Source organism: Leptonotus elevatus, chromosome 4, assembly GCF_054856555.1.
Source record: "Leptonotus elevatus isolate MCC_2025b chromosome 4, RoL_Lele_1.0, whole genome shotgun sequence".
Lineage (NCBI taxonomy): Eukaryota > Metazoa > Chordata > Actinopteri > Syngnathiformes > Syngnathidae > Leptonotus > Leptonotus elevatus.
Genome location: NC_141242.1, coordinates 1,436,371 through 1,462,715, shown reverse-complemented (window position 1 = coordinate 1,462,715; position 26,345 = coordinate 1,436,371). Strand labels below are relative to the sequence as shown.

Genomic DNA, 26,345 nt, shown 5'->3' with positions numbered 1-26,345 from the left:
CCATACATAATTAAAATAAGGAACAGAAATGCAGATTATTTTATCAATCTAAACTCAAGTAGTGTGAAACAAAAACAAAACATCCCCTTTTCTCTGGAACTGGATTAATCCACTTGGAGTATTCATACATTATTGACAAGTTCTGTAATTCACTATTTGTTATTCACAACTGACAACGAGTATGTGTGCATGGAAGATAAAAAGTGGTGAAGGAAGGGTTTCGTGGCGGCAGCCATTTTAATAACGTGACTCGTGCTGCTCTCTTCTGGTCAAAACATAAGACTACAGCTCAACATTTATTGCCCGCATGCATACAAAAGAAAACCAGTAGCGGCCGTTTAATGTGTTGTTGCTAGTTTTATTGTACTCCCACGGTTTACATTTAGGACCCTGTGGACAAATAACATCGTTTAAAAAGACAGGAACTTGTGAGTGCAAACAAAAGAGCCGCCCGAGCAGCCAGCGGCGAAAACCGCCATTTAGTCCAAGTCACGAACGCGTCCTTCGTGGTTATATTGGCGTTTGTGTTTCAAAACATCCTCCCCGCCCGGTTAACCCGACCCCCCCCAAGAGTTGCCATTCTTCGTTCCAAGTCACGCCGGTTTACACGAACCATATGTCTCGGCTCCGACGCCCCAAGTATGCACTTTTCAATGTCTTTCTTTGTGGCGGCGGAGGCCCAGAAGCGTCCCATTCATAGCGAGCCAATCACCGTCGCGCTTACTGGCAGCGCTCAGCCAATGGCGCAGCAACGTGCTTCCCGGTGGCGCTCCGACCCAAGATAGACGAGAGGCGAGTGGGCCGGTTGGAAGCTAACTGCTAACATCCGTTTAATTGCATCTTTAGCGACCTTTTTCTACGGAAGCAAACGCGAGAAGTCGCCTTGGAAAAATCCAAACCACCCGACAATATTGAGTCGGGCCGGCTAAAAGGTCAACGCGCGGCTTTATTGGTCTACATTAGCGTGTCTTCAGCTAGCGTAAGCGGCTAGGCTAGGCGCCACTCAAGCCAAAACAGCGCGCTCGGTCACGTTGCGGTTCCGTTATCCGCTAACGCATTCATTAGCGCGCGTCAAACTCGAGGGGAAAAAACATGGCAGAATTCCTGGAAGACCCGTCGGTGCTGACGAAAGACAAGCTGAAGAACGAGCTGGCGGCGAACAACGTGGCGCTGCCGAGCGGCGAGCACAAGAAAGAAGTGTACGTGCAGCTCTATTTGAAGAACTTAACGGTGCAGAACAACAAGAGGAGCCCGCCGGTCGACGCCTTCTCCAGCGACGACGAGCTGCCCACCCCCGTGGTCTCCAACAAAAGCCGATCCGGCAGAGTGAGTCTTGCGAACTTGATCGCGCGCGCCTCTGTCGTCATTGTGCACCGATTGAACCCCCCATCGCACGTTTTGCATCACGTTCGTTGTGCAGAAAGCCACCAAAAAGACGGACAAGCCTCGCTTCGAGGTGGAGGTGACGGAACTCACCGACGATGACCTGAGATTGCATCTAACCAAGTATGGAGTGGACGTGGGTCCCGTCGTGGGTGAGTTGTAACTTGAAAAGCCACCTGAAGCCGAAAATATCTGCCAAATTTCTACTTCACTCTTTAAGCTCATTGCTTTATGTGCGTTGTATGAGGCTGAAAAGACGCGTGGCAGCTTCACAATTGCTTGTTCTAACAGCTGTAGGTCACTCTTTGCTTTCGGATGAATCATTTCTTTCCAAAATAAATAATCGTTCAAACTTCGGAAACATATTGAATGAAGCCATACGTCAAAACAAGTTCAAGGTGATAAATGTCATATTTTAAAGTGATGAGTTTCGTATTGAAATGAGAAGTTATCAGTGATAAGTTTGACTTCAGCATTATTATTATCCTTAAATGGTGTTTAACGGTGGCATTTCTTAACACATGGCCAGTCCCATTTAAAAAAATATATTTTGGAGGCCTGGGGTGACCTCAGAGACCTTTAAAAAAAAAATTATAATAATAATATTTATTTAGATTTTTGCCACATTTGTAATTGCTTGAGTCTCTTTAAAGTCTTTGTCCCTTTACACTCAATTATGCTCTTTACAGTTTCTTCTTCTAATTGATTCCAGTTGTGGTCACGGCTGTGCATCTTCATTTTCAATCTGAAATCTTTTTAAACGCTTGGCCTTATTTGTAGAACAACTGCGTATGTGTGTTGATTTGTACGACACAAAAAGGACTGCCAGTGACCTGAACTGAAAATAATTGCTTTAAAAAAAAAAAAAAAGTTTTATACAAACTTTATTGAAAATATACAAGGAATCAGGGAGAATGGGCTCAATGCTATTTCCTTAGTATAAACAATATTTTATTCTTAGCTTCTTGTTTTTTGCAGAATGCGTAAGTCAAATTTGTCACATTTGAATGCGATATCTTCTCATGTTACAACGTAAAACTTAACACGTTAAGTAGCGACGAGTGAGTTCCGATACCAATACCAGCCTTATTTGTAGGTATCAAGTGTTTGCTAAGGTTGCCGATACCGTTCACCAAAACTAGTCTCTGGTGCCCTCTAGTGGCTGTTCTACTGTCAGGGAGTAAATGTCACACATAGCTGACGGAATTTTTTTCCAATTCATCCATTCAAATGCCAATTAAGATGCAATTTCATGCATATACTCACTTTACACATTTGCGTTCATCGACTGAGAAAAATAGAATGTTGTTATTTGGTGCAATTCAGGTTATTTTTCCTGCTACCAAAAAGTCCTTCGAGAGAGCATCGCTGCAAAATTTTGAATTGCTATCAATTATTAAAGCTGAATGCAGCAAAATCAATTTTGCATCGCTACTGCCGCCTGTGGCTGAAAAATGAAACTGCACACACCCTTCTTCACGTACACGATGCGCACATGACGTAACATCCGCCGACAGAGGGCGGGGAATTCGAACCCGAATCCAGTCTGAAAACAAGTAGCCAGAGGCTTGCGGGAGGGCCCATTGGCAACAGCTGAGGTGATAATCTGCTAATTAAAAGATGTCATTAATGGTCAAATAAAAAGGCTATTGTAAAAATATTTTGGGGGGGAAATTGTTACAAAAAGCAGCTTTAAGTATTAATAACTATTACTATTTCGGTGGTTTGTGCATTTGTGTGTTTGCAGCCTCGTCGCGCAAATTGTATGAGAAGAAGCTGCAGAAGCTTCTGGAAGAGCCGGCGGCCGACGCCGACGTCCCCGCCGACGTCGGCGTCCTCCCCAAAGCCGACGCCAACCAGAACGGCAACACCAACTCCGACCAGTACAGTGACAAGGAAGATGGTGACTATTTGCTTTTGGATGATCCCTTTTCATCCTGCAGAAGAAATTCACACACAGAATTATGTATGAGGGGTGTCAAAATTTAACTTTATTGCCCAACTCACACAAATCGGCTTAACGCGTTGAAATGAATGGAAGTGCCATTAATCCGTTCCAGTCCTGATAAAATATGTATAATTGTAAACGCTTTTTAATAAGAACTATTTAAAACATTTACAGGTATCAAAATTAGTGCGTTCATTTTGAGTTCATTTAAAGTCCCTTTAATGCCACACGTTTTTTATTTTATTTTTTATTTTCCCTCACTTGGAAAGCCTGTATTGGGGCAATTCTAGTCACTATGCAGCAGACGCGTCCACGTCAACATTTAGCAGTAATAAATCTAATAATGATGCATATATTTGTGGGGTCAAGTTGTATTTTACTTCATGTTAAAGATTAGACAGCTCTTAATATGAAAAGAAAAATGCGCTGAGCTGTCACCGTTTTACAAATGCAATTATGCCATCTAGTGGCAGAAAAATTACCAACACAAAATCAATATCACACTTGTTTTTTTTACAGTACAGTACAATTTTAAATTTGAACAAAATTGTGTGAATTATCAATGACTAAACAATGCAGCCATGTTAGTATAACATTTTTTTAAAGTATGAAAACTTATATTTTATTGCACAAAATTTGTATGGAGGTAAAAAAAAGGGGGGGGGGGGTTTGTAGTAAAAAAAATTCACCTGTACATTTAATAATAATGCATATATTTGTGGAGACTGAGGTCAAGGTTTTATTTTATTATTATTTTTAATTTAAATGTGCAGAATTTCACCAGTTACTTCATGTTAACGATTAGACAGCTCTTATTATGAAAAGAAGAATACACTGAGCTGTCACCAACGTCTTACAAATGCAATTATGCCATCTAGTGGCAGAAAAACACAAATACAAAATCACTAGTTTTTTTTAACAGCACATTACATCTTTTTAATTTTAACTCAATTTTATGAAATTACTGGATCAATGACTAAGATGTAGCCATCTTTCTATTAGTTTAACATTGTTTTCCACTTTTAACAAGCGTGTGAAAACTTAGGGGGAAAACATGTTATTGTACATTTCAAACAGATATAAAATTTGCAATTAATCATGAGATTAATTACGATTACAAATTTTCATCGCCTGACACCCCTAGTATATCAAATGTTGTGTATGTTCCAGAGGAAATTAGCAGCACTGAACCCGAGCCAGTCCCCGTAGTGGAGAAGGCCGTGCGCAGCAGAGGGAAAACCCCGATGACCGTGCGGACCAGCAGCAGACGGCAAATCAAGGTGAACGCGGCGGCGGCGGCGGCGGCAATATGTTGACGTTTTGTTGTTGGTGGCATCCAATGGTTCCAAATTGCCTCTGGCAGACGGTGGAGGAGGTGGCGGTCGCTGAAGGCGCCCCCGTCAAGATCTACGACAGCGTCGTGGAAGACATTCTGGCCAATGAAATCAGCACGCCAACCGGCATCAGGTAGATGGACAGGAAGTGAGCGTCGCTTGTCCGACTTGACCGAATGACGCTAGAATTGCGCTTTGCCAATTGGAACGCAAACAATAATAATATCAAGGGTGAGAAATACAATTCGTAGTTGACCTCACCCCAAATATTTACTTGTTTTTTGTTTGTTCGGTGTTTTTTTAACTTTCTGGTTTATTTTGTAGTGTACGTTTACTTTTGACATTGGTTTAAAAAATCTTAATTTGCTGCTTTTTACAAGGATTTTTGTGTCTACTGTACTTAGTGTTTTAATTTTTGGGTGATTTTTTCCCCCTTTTTCATTTTCTTGTTTTTAAACAATTATCAGTTTTTAAAACAAACTTTCAGTTTTTGTTTATTTCATAGTATACGTTTACTTTTAACATGGATTTTTTTTACCCAAAAATAACTTAATTTGGTGCTTGTTTGATTTTTGTTTCTACTTAGTGTTTTACTTTTTAGATTATTTTTTTCATCTTTCTTTTAAAAAAGCAATAAATATTTTAAGGCGTTTTTTTTGTTTTTTTTTTTTAAATCAATAAATATTTTTTCCTTTTTTTAAACTTTCATTAAACTTTCAGTTTTTGTTCATTTTATAGTATAAAATTACTTTTAACATGTTTTTTTAATCTTGATTTGCTGCTTTTTTTAACAAGGATTTTTGTGTCTACTTAGTGTTTTACTTTTTAGGTGATTTTTTTTTTCTTTCACTTTCATTTCAAATACATATTTTTCACAGTTTTTAAACTTTCATTTTTGTTTTTAAACAATTAAGTTGTTTTTTTTGTACATGTAGAAAATTATGAAGTAAAAACAAATGCATGTAAAATAGTCAAGAAGGTCCGTCAACATTTTTTAAATTTATTTTTTACTCTGAATGAGTTTATTTTCTGCATTTTAACCCTTTTTATACTTGTCTTTATTTCGAGCGGCTATTCGTTTTTTGCATTACCACCAGCACTCCCATAGACTACCAAAAGTGTAAGTTGATACTTGGATGCTGACTTGCGTTCGTGTGGCCCGCAGCGCCACCTGCAGGCGTCCCATCCGAGGAGCGGCGGGCCGACCGCCCAAGCCCAGCGAATACTGGCTGGACGAGACGCGCGTGCGTCACAGCGTCCACACCGAGAACCGCTCCTACTCCGAGTCCTTCTCCAGGGGTGTCGGCGCGGCGCCCTCGTTCCCCTCCACGGGCAAAGCGCCGGCGCGCGGCGGCGTCCTCGCCTTCCTGTTGAAGCTCACGCTCCTCCTTGTGGCGCTGGTCTGCGCCGCGCTTTACCTGGTCCGCAACCACGCGGAGGTGGCCGGCTTCCTCCCGGACGGCGCTTTGGAGAGTTTACGTGACGCCGCCCAGAATCTCAGCGCCTACCTGGGCCTCGCCGACAAGTGAAAGGCGTAAGGTCTCGCTCGCTCGCCTCGGCCGCTACCGCCTCCCCTGCCGCACTTACAGAACTGCGTTCAAACCACACTGAACAAAAACTGGCCGAAAAACCACTTGCCGCGCAAGCTGGCTTCAAACCGCATTCGATTCAAGTGGGTTCAAACTACATTCATCAAAACTGCATTTGAACCGCATTCTACGAAAGTGGGCTCAAATGACGTTCAACACAAGTAGATTCAAGCCACATTGAACAAAACCGGCGTCAAACTGTTTTAGAAAGAGAGTGGCTGCAAACCGATTTGACAAAACTGCTTTCAAACCGCTTTTGACAAAACTGGTTTCAAACCGCTTTTGACAAAACTGGTTTCAAACCGCTTTTTGACAAAACTGGCTGCAAACCGCTTTTGACAAAACTGCTTTCAAACCGCTTTTGACAAAACTGCTTTCAAACCGCTTTTGACAAAACTGGCTGCAAACCGCTTTTGACAAAACTGCTTTCAAACCGCTTTTGACAAAACTGCTTTCAAACCGCTTTTGACAAAACTGCTTTCAAACCGCTTTTGACAAAACTGGCTGCAAACCGCTTTTGACAAAACTGCTTTCAAACCGCTTTTGACAAAACTGCTTTCAAACCGCTTTTGACAAAACTGCTTTCAAACCGCTTTTGACAAAACTGCTTTCAAACCGCTTTTGACAAAACTGCTTTCAAACCGCTTTTGACAAAACTGGCTGCAAACAGCTTTTGACAAAACTGGTTTGAAACTGCTTTTGTCAAAAGTATTTAGACTCGACTATAATGGTTTTAAGACCATTTTGGAGACACCAGGAACCAACGTACTCCAGCAACAAATGTCCGCCTTGCTCAAACATGAAAAAGATTCCGAGGTTTGGGGTCACTTTAAACTAAAACAGGAACGATGCAATTAATGGAGTAATCGACAGGACAATCGATTCTAAAAACATTCAGTAATGTGAGTAACTTCAAACTATTTTCATCAAAAGTGGCATTGAGTGCAAACCACACCCAAGAAAAGTGGATTTAAACCACTTTCAACGCAAAACCTGGTTTCAACCCACTTTGAACAAAACTGATTTCTCCACATGGTCGGTCACAGATTCCAACTTCATACCCGTCACGTGCAGCGCAGCAGACAGGTGGCGCCACCAGAGACTGATTTTAATGTCCTTTTGATTTTCTTTTCTTTTTTTTCTCTTTCTTTTTTTTTTTAAACCTGTGAATCGTGGTCTTAACGTGTAAGTAGAGTTAAGTGGCGAGGGCCAGTTAATCCCCCTGCATGGTTGTAGTTTTTTTTCATGGCCATCTTTGTAGTTTTGTGACAAGACGCCGCCGTTCCCGACATTGAGGTGCCCCGCACAAAATGTCCGCCCGAGGTGTAGCGTAGTTAGCGTTGGCTAGCCTGACCAGTGTTCGCTAGGCTAGCAAATTGCGGGAAAAAAAAAAAATAGTTTCTGCGTAAAATTTCTCACTTTGGAAATTTCTGTGCTTTTGTAATCTCATTGTTTACCAACATTTATTGAGCCAAGGTGCACATATTACAATAAGTATATACACTGACAACATCTTCACTTACAGGCGATTGAAATACATGGAAATTATTGTGCACAATAGTGGAACTTCGGTTTTCGTGATGAACCTTTTCCAGGAAGTCAAAAGGTACAAAAGCCAACGCTGTAATTGCCATAGAAAGAAAGACACAAAAATATGAACCACAAAAGTCTGTTTTGGGGTTAGTTATAGTTTTACAAACAGAAAACAGCAGGAAATATAAATGGCTAGTCAACAAACACAAGATGACACATGGAAGACAACGAATCGAGGGTGCAGGATTATTCGTACTTTGCTTTGACTTTTATCATACTTTGTCTTATTGTGGAAAACGTCTTCAACAGACGGCAAGGTGTCATTTTAACTCTGCAAAATGTAACTTTTCGTTCTTTGAGAGGCTCTCAGGACTTCATACAGAGATCCGCGCGGTGTAAGTTCCTGTCAAGTCGGGCCTTCAAAATAAAAGCACCCCAATAAATTACCAGTTTCACAGCACTTTGTTTTCATAATAATAATAATAATAATAATAATAATAATAATGCATCAGATTAATATGGCGCTTTTGCTTTTGCACACTCAAAGCGCTAACAACGGATGCATTATTCACATGCTCGCACCTTCACACTGGTGGCGGCAAAGCAGAGGTGGCAAATCCAGGTCCACAAAGTCAAAGACTGCCACAGTTTGGCTTTAGTCCCTAGTGCTAGCTAGCTAGCTGAGCAGGTAAATGAGCACCAAGGGAACTAGCTAGCTAGCATCTGAGGCTAAAGCCAAATTGTGGCAGGCTTTTTACTAATTGGACGCGGATTTGCCACATCTGCGGGAAAGTACGTAAGACGTAATGAACGTTCAGCCATTTCTGGGAAATGATTGTTTATTTTTCTACAAAAAAACAAAACCAAAAAAAAAATGTGGGGGGGGAAGTCACAAATCAAGTTATATGGAAATGAGGGCATTCGAAAGCCGAGGTTCCACTGCATTCTGTCATGAACGACAACAGGTGGATTTGATCTTCTGCCATCTAGTGGAAGAATGTAGTAGTTGCGCCTGTCACTATCCGCCGCTGGCTTCCAAAAGGTCAGCAAAGACGACTTGTAGTAAATAAATGTGAACTTTCGGGCCAATGAAGTGAAATAGGATCTTGATGATCTCCCCGTCACGAGTCGCGTGACTCGTCGTCTTCGTGGTGCTGGCGGAAATCGGACCCGGCGCTTTTTTCCTGATTTCTAACGTCCTGCGACGGTCTCGTTTCACAGCTCGGCCGTCGTGCCCTCTTTTTTTCTTTTTCCTTTTGGGCCCTTTTGTGCTTTTTTGTTTGTTTGCGCTTTTTTGAACGAGCTTGCCAACTCACAACTTCCTCCCACACTGCCGGCATTTGCCACCAGGACGTCACAAACCCCTCGCCGAGATTTTGTCATCCAGCGTCAGCACCTAATTGACCCGTTTCAACACTCCAGCCAGGATGCGGGAATAAGCCTCCATTTTGATATTTTTCTAAAAATGGTGCATTGCAATGTTTTCGGTGTGTTTATTTTCCGAGCACCCTCGAAGGTAATGCCAAAAAAAAGCAATATGGAAGACTCGCACGAGTGACTCAGCATCTTCTTAATTTGACATCTCCAGGCAGCTTCCCCACAATGGACACAAATATTATTGGAGTTATGTGGGTATGGATTTTGAATCGTATTTATGATCAATTAGGAAATGTATCATGAAATAAACGTCATCCTTAGCAAGTGTTCTCTTCTGTTGTCTTTTATTTACAGTCGTCATAATGAGCGTCAATCGTCACTTTGGCGCATATTCTCTGCACACTTTTCATCTACACGCACACACAATTCCGATCCTCAAGGTCCGGAGTCCTGCTGGTTTTAGATGTTTCCGCCCACGAGCACACCTGATTCATATAATCAGCACGCTTGATAACGATCCTGATCGTTAATGTCGGGTGTGTTTGGTAGGCGAAAACATCTTAAACCTGCAGGACTCCGGACCTCGTGGACCGGAATTGGTGAGCCCTGGTCTAGGGTGACCAGATGTCCCGTATAATTGTGACAGTCCCGTTTTTTAGCCTTATGTCGCAGATCAGTGGGTTTTGCCAGCCCCGTCGTTTTGTCCCGTTTCGACCTCCCCGTTTTTTTTATTATTTAGTCTTTTTTTGGGGGGGGTACCCCCTTAAGCAAACCACTTGTTTGGACCATGTGTATATCAATGGCACAGTTGTCTTAGTGGTTCACACGATAAAAAATTAATTTAATTTAAAGGAATTTAACAAAAAAAACGAACTAAATTCCTTCCAATTTATGTTTGCGTTCTCATTCTCGTCTCCATCAAATTGCTAGCAGGTGTCTGTTTTTTGTTCAACTGAAGCTAAAAAAAAATAATAAAAAAAGAATGATGGGAAATGTAGTTGTACTAATGCTGCAGTCAGTAGCTGGCGGAACAGAGAGAGAGAAAAAAAATTGGATTATGGAGCGTGCGTTGACTTGTTTAGCCCTTTTCAACTGTCAATCAAGATAGCATTAGCTAAAGCAATAAAACAAGGTCACCGGATTGACTGGCGAAGGGCGATGAATTGAAGATTGGAATTTTTAAAGAGTTCTGGGTGAGAATTGATTGCATATTTGATTTCTGGCCAAATGGACGATTATTTTCCTCTTAAAACGTTATCATCAACGAAACCCGAAGTTTCTGACGCTGTGAAAGTACCCTGAATGCACCGTTTTGTTTGCGTTGCATTAGCAACTAGCAAGTATGTAGCGTAAGTTATTCTGTTGTCCTTAAGCGTCCTTAAAGCAGTTTAATGGCATCCAGTTGGAGTTAACTATAAAACTAAACTAAACTAAGAATTACATTCACTTTATATACAAAAAATAATAATCTTATTTTTCTTTTTTAACATCGCTAGCCTAGCGCTAATGCTAAAAGAGAAGGGAGGATCCCATTCAAATGCTAACAGGAAGTTAGCATCGACTTCGGGAGTGTTTTTCCTTCAAATAACGAATATTCACACACACACAAATGCTGCGGGAACACAATTTTATGCATTAAATATATATATTTTTTAAATAATTGACAGATTAATGTGTAATTGAGAGGCCAACTGTAAATGCTGACGTTTTCCTGAGATTTGACGGAACGTGGCCGCGTCTCTTGGCTGACTTGGGACGGCCTTGGCGGACCCCCCTGAAGACAAAGTGGCTCGGGACCGAGAGAAGTTTGGTCTGTTGACCTTGGACACGCTCAACAAAAAGAAGTTGGCATGATGTGAAATTTCAGCACGGGCTAAAATGCATTCGAACCTTTACAGGTCGACTTCATTTGACCTTCTGTCCATTTGTGTCTCGTCAAGGTTTGGTGGTGGACATAAATGGGAAAAACAAATCGTCCCCAATATCCCCAACTTTGTATGAGTTGTGTGTTGTTTTTCCCGGTCAGGTCTCAGTTGGAAGAGGCTTATGGCGAATTAATTGTGACAGGCTGCAGGCGGAAACAACCGGCGCCGACAAAACCAGCGAGAGGGACGACGCGAGTGCAGACCAGAAGAATTCGAGAGCGACAGCAAGCAACTTCCGTCCTCCATCCAGGTGAGCTGAAAACTGCGTCTCCAAAACGACAATGACGAACAATTTGGGAATGAAATCCGTCGTCCAATCAGAATTCATTTCATGTTTGAATGAATGAATGAGTCCAAAGTGTTTTGTGATGGGAAGCCAGTCTTGCGTTTCCGCGCCAAGGTCACGGGTCACATTTTTAATGCCTTCAAATGTTTGCCCGTTAATCCAATTGCATTTTTGCAAATGCATGCGCGACCGATCGCGTAATAACTCATATTGAAACTATGAGAGGAATTCTGGTTACGTAATGCTGTGAAATTTGTCAATATCTTTTGGATTCATTTGAGCAAATACCTCACATTTAATATTAAATGGCGGGGAAAAAAAAGATGATCAACGTGGCATAAACGTAATGATAAACTATATTTACTAGAAACGAAAGAATGAAGACGACATTCATATTGGAAATATTGCTGTTATCATGTAATGTCAATTTACTTAATACTGATTAGCATCAAGTACATTTTACGCAATCATATTTAATATACACAAATTGAATAATGTTTTTGTTTTGATGTCAGCTGTTCCTCTCAAGTTAGTGCAACGAAACGCATTTGATTTCAATTTGATGGATGTTTTTCTTTACGAAGGCGATTGCATTTAGTCGCGTGTGGAAGTTGTGCTTATCGACGATTGGATGCGATCCAAAGAAGCAAGATGGCAGCCGGCGGAGGCTGCGTCAAAGGGATTGCGCAACCGGAACGCTTTTAGCCGTCCGTCCGAAGGCTCAAAGTCAAGTTTGGCAGGCAGACCACAAAAAAGGGGGGGAGGGGGGAGCACTAACTTTAGAGGAACAGCTGACATCAAAACAAAAACATTATTCAATTTGTGTACGATATTAAATATGCCGCATTGAAATATGAACACGATTGCGTAAAATGTACTTGATGCTAATCAGTATTAAGTAAATTGACATTACATGATAACAGCAATATTTCCAATATGAATGCATATTTGCCACATCTGCATCGTTTGATTTTTTGTCGTTGTCATGGTGATCGTGCCAAATTTGTATTTTTTTACTGGCGTCACGAAGTAGTCGATAAACCGATTATCGGTCAAATGGCAAATATTGGCATCGGCCTGTTTACGAATCTGAAGCTTGCGAAGGTTTTCATCGGGATTTTGTAAGATGTTCACGTTCAGTTTGGACTCGTCCACAAACGCATTTGCAACATTTTCGGACCGTTTTTCAGTGTCTGCAAAGAACATTTTTTGAAACTTTTTACGAAGCCCAAAAGCCCAAATTAGATGCCGGCGGTATACGGGGAACTTTTCATTTCTGCATTGATGTAAACTTCCGCTTTATAGAAGATAATGCTGGGAAGTCCCAACGCTTTTTATGTATAAAAATAATGACCCAAAAAAAAAACGATTAAATTAAGAAATTATGTTGAAATTATGTTGCTTAATTTTAAATTTTCTGTATCTTAAAATTTTAAACAAAATCTTTAAAAACAAAGTGGATATTTTTTATATGTTTAAAATGAAAAGAAAAAGTCATTGAAAATTTTTTACGCTATTATTTTCAGTTTTACTGCAAATGAATATCGGCGTGAAATATCGGCCGTCGGCCTCCTTGACTTTTTCGGCCTCTTCTTCTCTGACGATGTCATCCGTTTCCTTCCAAATGTTCCGCGGCGGCGGCGTCTGTTCTGGACCGCGAAGCGTTTGCAAATGTGTTCCTCGCTGCAGCAGCTGATCATCCCCGCGCGCGAGGGCGCGCCGGAGCCCCCCCGCAACAAGGTGACGGTGGTGGGGGTGGGCCAGGTGGGCATGGCCTGCGCCGTCAGCATCCTGCTCAGGGTGAGCGATCGTGTCCTATTACGGGATGTGTCCCGCTTGTGGCTAGCGCGTGTGCGTGCGTGCGCAGGACCTGGCGGACGAGCTGGCCCTGGTGGACGTGATGGAGGACAAGCTGAAGGGCGAGATGATGGACCTTCAGCACGGAAGCCTCTTCCTCAAAACCGGCAAAATTGTGGCCGGCAAAGGTCAGGCGGCATTTTTTGGGGTCTCGACGAATCCAATCGGTTGACTCGCATCGGATCCCGTTTGCGCGCCAGACTACTCGGTGACGGCCGGCTCGCGCGTGGCGGTGCTGACGGCGGGCGTGCGTCAGCGGGAGGGCGAGAGCCGACTGGACCTGGTGCAGAGGAACGTCGACGTTTTCAAGCGCGTGGTCCCGCAGATCGTCGCGCACAGCCCCGACTGCGTCATCGTCGTCGTGTCCAATCCGGGTAAAAGGTTTCTTTTCATGCGTTCTTTCTTTTCGGAATCCGCGTACGCACGCATTTAGATTCAGTCGATATCTGGTTCTTGTTTTTGTCCCTTTGTTTTGTATGTTGTTTTTTTATGAATGTCTGTTATGGGTATTTATATTTTTTTTATTGCTGTCAAAGTTGAAGCGTTAACTGATTAATTCATCACCAAAAAATCATTGCATGAATTAGGAATTAACGCAGATTAATCACACTGTTAATTCTGATTATAGATTAGCCTTTAGCTACGTTAGCACAAATTGTGTTTGAGCATGCATTTTTAAATTATAATTGATTTTTTTTTTACAATTTATTTGCTTGGCGTGTTGCACTTTTCAATTTATTTTTAACATTCATTAAAAAAAAAAACTTTTCATTTTAAAATGTATTTTTAGTTTCTCTTAGTAGATTTATATTTTTGTACTTTTTTCAAATAAATACCTTTTTGACATATTTGTTTGAATTTTTTTTTTTTTTACCTTTTTGTTTTTTTTTCTACTCCAATTTTTGTGCTTGACGGGCAAAATTTGACACTTATGAAGTCTTTTTTATATTTATTTGAGTGTTTTTTGTATTAACATTGATTTTTGTTGAATGTTTTCATATTGTTTTAATGAGTCCTTTTTCCCAATTTTTCAATGTAATTTTGTTTTGTTTTTACTTTATTTTTTTTTGCAAATTTTAGTTTTTCAATGCAATTTGGCACTTTACACACGCCTGAAAAACAAAAGTGAGAAGGAAGGAAGGGTGAGTGGAAAAAAACATTTCCAAACTTTGCCCCATAAAGGAAAAAAGTGGGGGCAAAAATCCTTTCTCATCTTTTAGCTTTACTTTTGTCTCCAAAATGTGTTTGTGCTTTTAACTTCCCACTCGATGGCGTGTGATTTCTTTCTTTTCTCTTCTGCTGCTTTTGTCAATCAGCGTTGCTAACGATCTGTTTTGTATTTTTGCGGACCGCCGCGCGCCGCGTCCCAGTGGACGTGCTGACGTACGTGACGTGGAAGCTGAGCGGTCTCCCGAGGAGTCGCGTGCTGGGCAGCGGCACCAACCTGGACTCTGCGCGTTTCCGCTTCCTGATGGCCGAGCGCGCCGGCGTGCACCCGAGCGCCTTCCACGGCTGGATCCTGGGCGAGCACGGCGACAGCTCGGTGCCCGTGTGGAGCGGCGCCAACGTGGCCGGCGTGGGCCTGCGGGCGCTCAACCCCGACGCCGGCACCGACGCCGACCCGGAAAACTGGAAGGAGACGCACAAGATGGTGGTGGACAGGTGAGACCCGGGCCAAGTTTCTTAAGCGAGGAGAGGATTGCATTTTTTTGTTTTGAAAGCAAAACGTATTGCTTGTAAGTCCACTTAGCTTGATGCTAACAAACGATGCCAAACGTCATAGACGGGCTAACAAAACGAGCATCGATTACGGTAAGTTATAATCCTTTAAAAAGTCATTTGTAGCTAATGCAGGTGTTATACTTCCCCCTGGTGGCTGAAGCGGGCACATCGGAAGGAGCAGCGCAATAAAAACAAAAAATGTGGCAAAAAAAGTATGTCTTTTTTTTTTAAGGGGTGTTAAACATTTTAATCGCATTACTTCAATAATTAACTCACCATTAAATGCAACTTGGACTTTCTACAGGTACAAATTACGACTTTTACAAATGCAAATTTTGATTATTTTTTCTACAGGCACAAAATTCTTCTTTTTTTTTTAATTTAAATTTTTTTTTTTACAGGTAAACATTTTCTTTACAGATACAAATATTGTTACTTTTGCACCATATTTACCTCCATACACATTTGATATCTGTTCAAAATGTACAATAAAATATTTATATAAATATTTATATATACGTTTTCATACTCTTGTTAACATAAAAGTGGGGGGGGGGTGTTAAACTAATGGAATGTTTAGTCATTTTTACAGTAATTTCATAAAAATTCATAAAATTGAGTTAAAATAAAAAAATGTACTGTACTGTGATATTGATTTGTGTTGAGGTCATTTTTCTGCCACTAGATGGCATAACTGCATTTGTAAGCCGTTGGTGACAGCTCAGTGCATTTTTCTTTTCATATTGACAACTAATCGAATCTTTAACATGAAGTAACTTGTGAAATTCTGCACATTTTTTAAATTGTAAAATACAACTTGAACCCAGTTTCCTCAAATATGTGCATTTTGATGACATTTATGACTGCAAAATATTGACGTGGATGTGTCTGCTGCATTACCACTGGAATTCCCTCAGTACAGGCTTTCAAAGTAAGGGAAAATAAATAATAACATTTTTAAAATGTTGCCGTTAAAGGAACTTTAAATGAACTCAAAATTTTGACACTCCTATTTTTTTTTTAAACAATTTCTTATTCAAAAGCTTTTTACGGTTACACATATTTTTAATCGGCCCGGAACGGATTAATGGCACTTCCATTCATTTCAACGAGTGAAGCCGATTTGCGTGTTTTGAGTCCCGAGCCTGAGCAAATTTGTACGCAGGCCACGAAAAAAAAGTCCATTTTCTCCCTGTCAGCGCCTACGAGGTGATCAAACTGAAGGGTTACACCAACTGGGCCATCGGCCTGAGCGTAGCCGACCTGACGGAGAGCATCGTGAGGAACCTGAACCGGATTCATCCCGTCTCCACCTTGGTGCAGGTCGGCGCGTCCCTTCGTCCCTTCGTCCCCTCTTGCACCCTTTTTTTTGTCTTGAAACTAACTGCGGCGTGGACGGCAGGGCATGTACGGCATCGCGGAGGAAGTGTACCTGAGCGTGCCGTGCGTGCTGAACGGCGGCGGCGTGGCCGGCGCCGTCAACGTCAACCTGTCGGACGACGAGGCGGCGCAGCTGCAGGCCAGCGGCCGCGCTTTGTGGGACATCCACAAGGAGTTGCAGGACCTGTGAGCGGCCTGCGGGGGGCGCTGGAGGCCACGCTTGAGATGCATCGAAAACACACTCGACGAGCATTTAATTAGTGTTGTCTGTTAGATGGCGTGGCTTTAAGAGGCGGGGCCCGGGGCGTTGCCCGGGCCCGCGTGAGCGTCTGTGTGCGAGCTGTGGATGACAGCAGCTGCAGTGAGTGTGCTTATTTTTTGGATTGTTCTACTGGAGGACGTTCAATAAACGGATAGAAAGTGCATTGATGACGGTGGCTGTTTTTTTTTTTTTTCCCATTTATGGTCTGTGGGCGGGATGGAGATTCTGGAGGGGAGGGGGGGGGGGAGGGGTTCTTCCTTAAATGAGAAAATATTTTAATACAGATCATTTCGTTTCATTTGAATGTTTTAATGAAATTAATTAATTTGTAATTGATACTGTATTTGGATATTTTCAGCTAGATAATTTAAAAAAAGAAGTAATATTGATGATTAAATAATATGCATTTGATGCATATAATATCTTTTGTTTCTATTTTAAAGATTAAAATAATTTAAATTTAATACATTTATTATATGAAGTTTTATTTAGCTATTTATGTTATAAAATGGGCTTGCAGCCCAAATAATGAAATATGCTCAACTGTATACTTTTTATTATAATGCTAAAATAAAAGTTAAAAAAATAAATCAAGTATAATAATAAAAAAAAAAATCCAGTGATAAAATTATTATTATTAAAATAATATATATTGATGCCTTCTTAAAAGTAAATTATTTTTTTTAGATTTTTCAGGAAATACAAAAAGTTGAACCGTTTGCATCATGCGGAGATGATTTCGGTAAACAAATTCTTTTTGCAAAAAAATGACAATTCTTTTCAGAGGGTGACGACGAGTGACCACATAAAGGCCCTATTTTTGTTTTTTGAAAGGCCGGGTCCGACAGATTTCCCCAAAATAAATGTTTGTATCCAAATAAAATCTCGATCGACGCCTCTACTGTATGCGAGATGGTGATTTTGATTTTGTCCTGCACCACCACGGACGGCCCCCACCTGTATTTTGGACCTTAGTTTCGTTTTGGCCTGTTCGGGACGTTTCTGGGCGGATACTCCACCTTTTCCCCTCCTGCCAATCACAGGGCAGAGGGCGTGTCACTGTGCGCTAGCGCGTGGTGTAACGCGCGGAGCTGACCAGCCATGAACGGCGCAGCGGGTTCGCCAAAATGGAGAAAAACAGCACATCTGGAAGGCAACGGGCTCACGTTGTTAAAAGGGACACAAAAGCAGCGTTTCTCGCGCGACCACGCGTCACAATAATCGGACAATCGAAACGAAAAAGCGCTGCACATGCACACGAAAATAAAAGAGGCGCCACCTTGTGGCGCGGTGCCACTGCGGATTGTTACAGCGACTGGAGCGATTGCTCACAAACAATGGCTGACGGCGGCAAAAAGACGAAATATTCGGCGACGGAAAGTACAAAAGATCGAATCTGGGCTTTGCCTTGACCCGCTTCCGAACCCTGACGGACAGAAGAGAGTGACGCCTGCTTGCTGCTGGACAGGTATGTGCTACCTAAACACAGAATGTTAGCTTGCTAATTTAGCGACATGCTAGGTCGCAATCGCGAACCAGGCTCAAACTTTGCATATCATTTGCATGTAAATGAGCTCGTCTCCGCCTGTCGAGTCGAAGCACCTGCGGCTAAAACCAAACGGTTTCAGGGTTTTTACTTTGTGGACCTGGATTTCTCAAACCCGTTTACGCCGGCCAATAGGCGAAGCGAAGAAAATAGTTGAATCCTTCTCCAGCTTATTTTTGTCCTTTCTCATGTACACACCGGGTGCGACGCGATTATGAACCGCGGAGGCCAGCTGTGATATCATCCGTGGTGGTACGAGGAACCGGATCAGTCGTGTCGTGTCAGCCAGTAAAGTTTGGATATGCAAATGGAATATTTTTTGCTACGAAGTCATCAGAGCTCTCAAGTCGCACGCTCTTAGCATGTGACACTCTGAGTTGCTCTAATTGGCCGTTGAGCCCGATGGGAGGAGCCTCAGTTTTGAATGTTGTGTTTACAAACTGCAACGGAAATCCTACCTTTAAGATTTTTAAATAAATAAATGACTTTTAAAAAATGAAAATGTTTTTAAAATTAAAAAAAGAATGCATTTTAATAATATAAAATTTTAATAAAAATAAATGAAATTAAAAAAATTACAGTATACTAAATAAAAGTTTATCATAAACAAAATTTAGAATGTTACATTTTAAAATAAAATTGTAGTTAGTTTGCATGTATTAACCAGATCATACAATTCCGTGCTTGCAGTTCTAGTTTTTTTTTTACCAATACTGAAAAAAAAACTAAATAAAATGATAATGATTACATCCTATTATTTAGTCGTCATCATGCAGTCGAGTAAATGCCGTTTATGAATGATGAAATATGGAAGATTTCTATCGAATAGACTTGAATGAACATGAAAATATAATTTGCTTAAACATCAGTGAAAAGAGAACGAAGATAAATTGACAACATTTATTTAGATTCTTATGAGCACAAACAAATAAAATCACAAACAGGAACAGGAAAGATTCATAGTTTAACACACACACACACACACACACACGCGCGCGCACGTCACCAAGTGTGTGCGTGCGTTTCAGAAGGACAGGTTGATGAGGGGGGGGGCGTTGTTCTCCTTCTTGTCTTCCGGACTCCATTTGATGAGCGGCGAACTTAAGTCAATCAGCTGCTGAAATAAAACAGCAAACATTAACACTCATTATATATATTTTTTTTAATTAAAGCACCCGCATGGCTGCAAAAAGAAAGTAGCACCTAAAAGTAAGTAATACTTGTGCGACTACAAACAGGAAGTAAAAAAGTCAAATTAGCAGCTGGCCAGCGACAACACAAACAGGAAGTCGTTTGTACCTCCATGGCGGCGCAGTCCTTGGTGGCGCCGTTGCGGATCAAGTCCGGGGTGTTGCTCAGGTCGATGAGCAGTTTCTCGTGAGTTGCGGGCATCGGAGCAGGAAGGTCCATCAGCAGAACCTGAAGGAGGCGGGCACAGTCATAAAGCACGTCAGGTGGTCTAAGGTGGTCCGAGGTGGTCCGAGGCCGACCTCTTGTTTGGCGTCATCTGTCTGGACCGGGTCGTTGCTGGGCTCTGATTGGCCCAGACGGGATGGCTCCAAGCTCTCTGATTGGCTGGGAACGGCAGAAGGCTCCTCCTCCTCCTCCTCCAGACAGAAGGGCTGCACCTCTACAGGCTCCGCCCTATTAGAGTCCATGGGGGCGGGGCTACGCATAAGGAGAACAACTGTTAGCGCCAGTTTGCCAGTGCGGCGTCGCTATCGGCTGTCGGACGTTCACCTGAAACACGTCCTGGGGGGGCAGTCCGAGTCCGAGACCACCTGCTTTCTTGGGGGTCTGGAGGTTTTGCCTTGGCTGCTGGGCGTTGGCGTGGGGATGGCCGACGCCCGGCGCTTCAACGGCGTGGGGAGACCGGAGGCCCGCTGGGAACGCAACTGCAGAGGCTTGCTTACTCCAGCAGGGGGCGTCAGCGGGCCACTCGACGGTTTTGGATGAAGGCTAACGGGGATGATGTCATAAGTAAGCGACGACAGTCCGCTAGCACTTAGCCTGTAAAGCAGTCCGCTAGCACTTAGCATCTAAAGCCGCCTGCTAGCAGTTAGCATGCAAAGACACTTGGTCATTAGCATCTATATGCTAACGGTTAGCTGATGGAAACAAACTCACCTGTCCATACTGGCTACAGACACAAGTCTCATTGGTTTGCGCACCTTAGAAACACCAGGAGAATAAAAACCTTTAAAAAAAAGAAGAAAGAATAAAAGTTTTAGTGACAAGAGGAAAATGTTTCTCAATTTGTTGATGCATTTCCTGACCTGCGCCAGGTGTTGGCGTCTGGCCGAGCGCTGCAGGTTTGCTTTTTGCTTTCAGTCCAGTTTGAACCCGAGCAGACGCCGTGGCGGCCGAGGTCTTGTCCAAGGTTCTTTTTGTGGGCGTGGTCTGATGTGGCGCCGTGTTCCCGGCGGCCTTGGCAGTCTCCGACAACTTCCTGACTTGGCTGGGCAGCGCGCCGTTGCCGCTGCAGCGGCGGCCGGCGGCGGAAGACGACAACGATGACGGCCGCGCCGCCGTTACGGCACCGCCCACACCGGAGCGGCGTTTGTTCTGGTTGGCGTTGCCGGTGGAGGAGTTGAGCCCGCGACTCTGCGACGGGTTCAGCTTACCTGAGACGAACGAGGACAGCGTTACCGAGGCAGCTAACTGCTAGCGGTTAGCCGCGTCATCTCTTTTGGGTCGATCAGCTGTTAGCTGGCTAGCTGCAGTTTTGCTAAAGATTAGCATTAGCAACTCTGTGCTAACAGTTAGCATTCAGTCTGCAGTTAAAGCACATCTTGTCGGTTTCATTTCAAAGCCAAAAAGTCGACAGTCGCGTGAGCAATGAGCTCACCTGTGACGGGTGACAGCGACAGGCTGGAGTTGAAGCTGGACACGGAGGACGAGGACGAGGACGTGTTGCGTCTTTCTGTGGGCTTCCTGCTCGCCAGCGGCGTCACCTTCATGCCGGACCGCCGCCTCACCACCTTCGCACAAAATCATTTGAATTACGAGACGTTCGGTTGCCGCAGCAACAAGGTCATTAGTTTGGAAATTGTCATTTGAGTTCGTTTTTAATTTCGCTTTATTTCAAATGTAGTTTTAGTTTTCATTTGTTTTCAGGGTGGTTCTGTTAGTTTTTATTAGTTTTCGTAATTTTAAAACGTGTTTTAATTGTACGCAATATTTAATAAACACCAATAAGTAATGAAAAAAGTTAACGAGTTGAAGAAAAAAAGCAAGCAAGCCGAGAGTCAAACGCGCAAAATTGTCGCCTCGCTGTGATGTCATCTGAAGGTGCTTTTCTATTGGCTGCTGCTCGATGACGTCACTTCTGTGTGACGCACTTTTAAACGTCCTCATTTCGGTTAATATCAAAATAAATATACTTAAAATCACATTTCAAATCATCACCAAAGGCTCGTGCACTAAATTGATTACCAAAAACTAAAATGAATCAATCAATATAATTTTAGTTAGTTTGTGTTTTTTTAAATCTATTCGTTATTTTATTTCGTTAACGAAAACGGTTTCTTTAATTTTTGTTTTTTTGTTACTTTTTGTCAACCAAAATAACCTTGCCCGGCAAACATGGTCAAACCAATCGGAAGGCTTCGGGACCTTGGTGGGCGGAGCCAGCGTGCGCTTCTTCCCCACCGTGCTCGAGTTGAGGGACGAGTCGCTGACGTCGGACGCCACGCTGGCGGAATCCGACACGATATCCTCGCAGGACTTGTCCCGGCCGGCGAGATCAAGACTCGGATCGGGTTTGCAACGCGACGCCACCTGGACGGGGAGGACAAGAATTTGGTGACATCACGTCCTGAGCGGCGAGACGGGAAAAGTCAAAAGAACCAACTTTGCCGGCCGGTTGCACTCGGGCTTTCTGAGCTGAACAGGAAGTCCTCCCGGGGGCGGCCGGCTTGCTTGGCAGGACGGCCCCCAGCCCGGCTTTGGCCCGCAGCGCCGCCCGGGTCTTGACGCCGCCCGCCGGGCTGGAGGTGCTGAGTCGAGCGGAGAGACGAGCCGGCAATTTGGCGGCGGCGGCGGCGTTTCCTCGCCGCAAGTGTTGGCGGATGAGCGGAGGCAGATCCTTCATGGGGCTGTCCTGCACCAGGAAGGTCTGACGTTTGATGGGGCTGAGCAGGACGGGGGGCGCGGCAAGCACATCCAGTTTGGCGGCGCCGTCCCGGATGAAGTGCTCTCCATCTTCCGGGGTCGGCTCGGCGGGGTCGCGGACCTCGTCTTGACCGTGGAGCTGCTTGTCCCGCTGCAGTTGTTGGGCCAATCGCGTGGCTTCCTGGCACACGGCGTCCAGCTGGTCACCCGAAAGCGGACTCCAGTCGCTCCCAGCACCGCCGGTTGCGTCCTCCTGGTTATGGGCCGGACGTTTGGACAGATGCGGGGGCGGGTCCACAAAGACGTCATCCTCGTCTTCGGCACATCTGGAGCTGCCGACGGAAAAGTTACATTTACTTACGGTTGACTTTAGGACAAATTTGAGTCGTTTTAATACAAGAGACTTTTCGGATTACTGGCAGGGAGACTTAATTGCTGCCATCTTTTTTTTTTCCTTCCCCGAGTATCAGTTGCTGATATCGGTATCATCCTTCACAAGTACCAGTACAAGAAAACACTTCTTTGACTATATTTTATTGAGCTCGATTATGCTCACTGGTTTTATTTTGAACTATTATTGCTTGCGCTATCAATTTGTTTTGGTTTGTCAGAGAAACTCGTGACCTTTGACTCCATTTTCAGTCCGTCTTGCAGCACGACAAAAAAAAGAACCGCCGTCATCTGTAATTGTGTCCACATTTGACCCCACGAGAGCTCCACTTTGACCTTGTTCCGGTTTATCTGACAAACGGCTGCTTGGTGACAATAGGAAATTGACAAGCATTTCGTGTGGCTGAATTGACCTTAATTGATGTTTATTATACTTTCTGTTAAGTGACACCAGAATATTATGCACATTCACATTTTTTCCATTTTCATTGAATATTTGGAAGGATACGTTTTCATTTGACTCAAGTCACATTCATCAAAAGTAACAGTACTTCTACTTTGCCGTTCAAGGTCAAATAACACGAGCATGAGAGTTGCCGGTCACGGCAAAATAACCACTCGCTGCCTTTTTTTTTGCATAAATGGACGGCGAAAGTTCCTACCTGTCAGGTGACAGAGAAACATCAAAGTCGAACTTCTCGTCCAGCAGATAAATCACATCTGTGGTGACAAATAAGTATCAAGAATAAATAATGAGTTAAATCGTTCCTAATGAAAACATTGCGGCTGCAAGACTGACTGACCGCCGCCTGCTCGACGCTCCATCTCGCTCGCTGCTGCTTCTCCTCTCAACCTGCAGGTTTTCAACAAAGAATACAAAATCAGCCTGTAGGTAGAATAACAGCAAATCAACTCCGATGTTAAAGTTGTATACTTGCGAGGATGTCAGTAAAGTCGTCACTTCATAGAACTTGACGGGAAAAAACGAATTGATGTTCAGCTGCAAGCTAAGCGGAACTCGGCAAAACGCTGCTATCGCGTTAGCCTGTTAGCGTAGCCTTCCCGCAAGCGTCAAAGAGAAGAAGAAATCGCCACGAAACTCCAGTTTGCTCGTTTTCATTCAGTCAAGAAACACAAACCTTGTTCTTTTTGTTTCGGCGACTACTGCCAAAAAAGTTCTTTTTTTTTTTTTTGCTCGCGATACAACACACAATTCAAATGTGCTGCGCCGCTGGTCACGTTCCTCTCGCGCTCAGTCATTGGTCGGCAACCTGTGACGTCGCTGCGCTAGGAATTGTGGGGAATGTAGTCGATGTAGTTTTTTGGACAATTTTACTGTGAACGGTTAAACTACATCCGGGAAGCAAGTAAAAATACTTACAATTACTCATAATAACTTGAATCTGAATTCATGAACGTTATTATATTTATAGTTCTATTCTTATTAAGGACAACAACGAATAACCGACGCCAACGACGGGCAGCAGTCGATTTTCCTTCTCGATGCGTCCATTTTGTAATCCGTGTGCGTGTTTCAGCATCTCCGCATCACGTAGACCTTTGGACTTGCCGTCATGATCCTTGTGGACGTGATTCCTAGCGCGCTGCATCCCTGATCTCTGTAGACCTGGACTCTAAAGACCCGATCCCGTTAGCCTAGTGCCTGTAGACCTGGACCACGTAGCCTAGCACTTGTCAACAAAGTCCAATGTGGTTTTGGTCCATTACAGTCTCAACCTTTGGAGACATGATTCCTTGATCCTCTGTGCCTGTAGATTAGGATTCTGTATCCTTGCTCTTTCTGTATCCTGATCTCAATAACTTTTGACCCAATTGCGTGTAGACCGGGAACCTATAGACCTGGACCTTATACTATTGGTCTGGTCCATTTAGCCGTGGTTATGGCGTCAAACTGTAAGCCTGGCGTACGTAGCTATGATCCTTGTAGACAGAATTCCTTGATCTCCAGTCCCTTCAGATAAGGACCCTGCACCCCTGATCCAATTACCACAAGACCCGTAGACCCAGTTAACTGTAGACCCAGAGCCCCCATTCTACCGAGTCCCAATCCTCATAGAAGTGATTTATTTCTCTCCAGCACGTGTAGACGAGGACCCCGTAGACCTGATTGCTTTATTGTACACCCGTAAACCTGTATCCCAAGTGACCTGTAGACCAGAACCCTACAGATTAAGTCCATGTCCAAATTTGGTGCGTGCAGTTCTTGATCATGGCAGATGTGATTTCTTCATGCCAAGTACGCGTAACCCCACGACTCTGTAGACCTGCTCCTTGTCGATGTATTTCCTTTATCTCAAGAACCTGAAGATCAGGACCCTGCATTCCAGGACCCCATAGACCTGCTCCAAATAGCCCTGGTTCTCGTTACCAAAGCATGCGCATCCCCGGTACGTGTAATCCTTGATCCATTTGTAGATGAGGACCCAGTTTCTTTTATCCTCGTAGGTCGAGACCCTACAGTCCTGTTCCTTTTAGTCCAACACCCGCAGACCTGGACCATGTCATCCTGACCCCTTGCTCTTGTCCACAAATGATGTATAACCTTGACACACTCAGCCCCGATCCTTGTAAACGTGATTCCTTGATCCCCAGTACCTTTAGGCCAGCGACTTGGTGCCAGTGGTTCCTGTAGACCTGGTCACCGTTGCCCTGATCCATGTAGCTTTACCTCTTGTCCACAAACACCCTGTCGCTCTGATCCCTGGCAGCCTGATCCCCGAAATAGGGTTCCTTCAACCCCAGTGGGTGTAGACCAGGACTCTGTAGACCTGACCCTCTTATCCCAAAACCTGTAGGCCTAGACCAGGATCCTATAGACCAGGGATCATTATGTTGTCATGCATGCTGATTGAGCTGATTATATGAATCGAGTGTGCTCGTGGGCGGTGTTGGAAATCATTCCTTTGATTTCTGCGTGTTCAAATAAATTCAAAGTTGAAATCTGTGAACAAGTTTGCCAGCTTTATTTCAGATTCTGAAAGCCACTTGGAGCTACTGCTCAATCATCGCAGCTCACCCACAAATGTGTTCTTCTCAAAGTTCATGCATGCATATATACAGAAATCGTTCCCTCCCCCTTTGTTGACAAAGAAAGTACCATTTGGTCTCTTCTCAACATGTGACATTTTCCTGTCACAACAAGTCTACACCCCCCCTCTTCTTATCTCTTCCTCAAGGATGTGGGCAACTTGGCCACACCACCTCCCTGCACCAGAGATTCCCCATAAAACCCCACACAGAGCACAGCCCCCCCTTTGATCTTGTCCTGTCAGCAGAGTGAGATACAATCAGGCCATCTCCCATTGAGTTCTTTCAGTCCTTAACAGATGCGAGGTAAACAATTGGCTTCCTAGATAAACTATTGAACTCTGTAGCTGCTTCGCACCAGAGATTCCCGCATATCTGCCCTTTAGATTCCGACACCTCACTTCCTTAGGAGGAAAAACAGACCACATTCTTCTACCATATGGGAACAGTTTTACATATCTAACTAAAATCAAAAACACTTTGAAGAATATATATGTAAAACAGAAAAACAATGTTAATAATTCTAACATTGGAAACATCTCGAAACCGGCAGGACTCTGGACCTCGAGGACCGGAATTGGTGACCCCCCTGCTGTAGGCCTGCTCCCTGAAAGTCTTGCGGTTGTTGACAAACTCCCTGCAGCCTTGGAAC

At 43.5% G+C, this 26,345-nt stretch overlaps 3 protein-coding genes across 9 annotated transcripts; 2 read left to right on the top strand and 1 right to left on the bottom strand.

The window, feature by feature from the left end:
* The first annotated feature begins 210 nt into the window (after nt 1–210).
* Nucleotides 211–9,488, top strand: tmpob (thymopoietin b). Its single transcript, XM_086074319.1, has 6 exons — nt 211–1,326; nt 1,421–1,535; nt 3,131–3,286; nt 4,502–4,611; nt 4,695–4,798; nt 5,831–9,488. Exons 1-6 carry the CDS (start codon nt 1,093–1,095, stop codon nt 6,192–6,194), a joined length of 1,083 nt encoding a protein of 360 aa, XP_085930445.1. The 5' UTR covers nt 211–1,092; the 3' UTR covers nt 6,195–9,488.
* Nucleotides 9,489–10,468: 980 nt separating this feature from the next.
* Nucleotides 10,469–16,763, top strand: ldhbb (lactate dehydrogenase Bb). 3 transcript variants are annotated; one of them, XM_086073484.1, is made up of 9 exons: nt 10,838–10,974; nt 11,063–11,104; nt 11,191–11,339; nt 13,038–13,175; nt 13,243–13,360; nt 13,433–13,606; nt 14,603–14,894; nt 16,154–16,277; nt 16,357–16,763. In XM_086073484.1, exons 4-9 carry the CDS (start codon nt 13,047–13,049, stop codon nt 16,522–16,524), a joined length of 1,005 nt encoding a protein of 334 aa, XP_085929610.1. In that variant the 5' UTR covers nt 10,838–10,974; nt 11,063–11,104; nt 11,191–11,339; nt 13,038–13,046; the 3' UTR covers nt 16,525–16,763. The 3 variants fall into 3 exon arrangements, with proteins under 3 accessions (XP_085929612.1, XP_085929610.1, XP_085929611.1); XM_086073486.1 differs by lacking the exons at nt 10,838–10,974; nt 11,063–11,104 and adding an exon at nt 10,469–10,513; XM_086073485.1 differs by lacking the exon at nt 10,838–10,974 and having other exon boundaries at nt 11,055–11,104.
* Nucleotides 16,764–19,052: 2,289 nt separating this feature from the next.
* On the bottom strand, nt 19,053–23,885 carry gtse1 (G-2 and S-phase expressed 1). Of its 5 annotated transcripts, none has more exons than XM_086074493.1 (12): nt 23,580–23,885; nt 23,449–23,498; nt 23,308–23,365; nt 21,996–22,587; nt 21,758–21,922; nt 20,991–21,123; nt 20,419–20,766; nt 20,270–20,339; nt 19,883–20,152; nt 19,633–19,810; nt 19,442–19,561; nt 19,053–19,259 (listed from the first exon to the last, which is right to left on the bottom strand). In XM_086074493.1, the coding sequence occupies exons 2-12, from the start codon at nt 23,468–23,470 to the stop codon at nt 19,167–19,169; spliced, it is 2,049 nt and encodes a 682-aa protein (XP_085930619.1). In that variant the 5' UTR covers nt 23,471–23,498; nt 23,580–23,885; the 3' UTR covers nt 19,053–19,166. The 5 variants fall into 5 exon arrangements, with proteins under 5 accessions (XP_085930619.1, XP_085930620.1, XP_085930622.1 ...); XM_086074494.1 differs by having other exon boundaries at nt 19,053–19,256; XM_086074496.1 differs by having other exon boundaries at nt 19,883–20,101.
* Nucleotides 23,886–26,345: the final 2,460 nt, after the last annotated feature.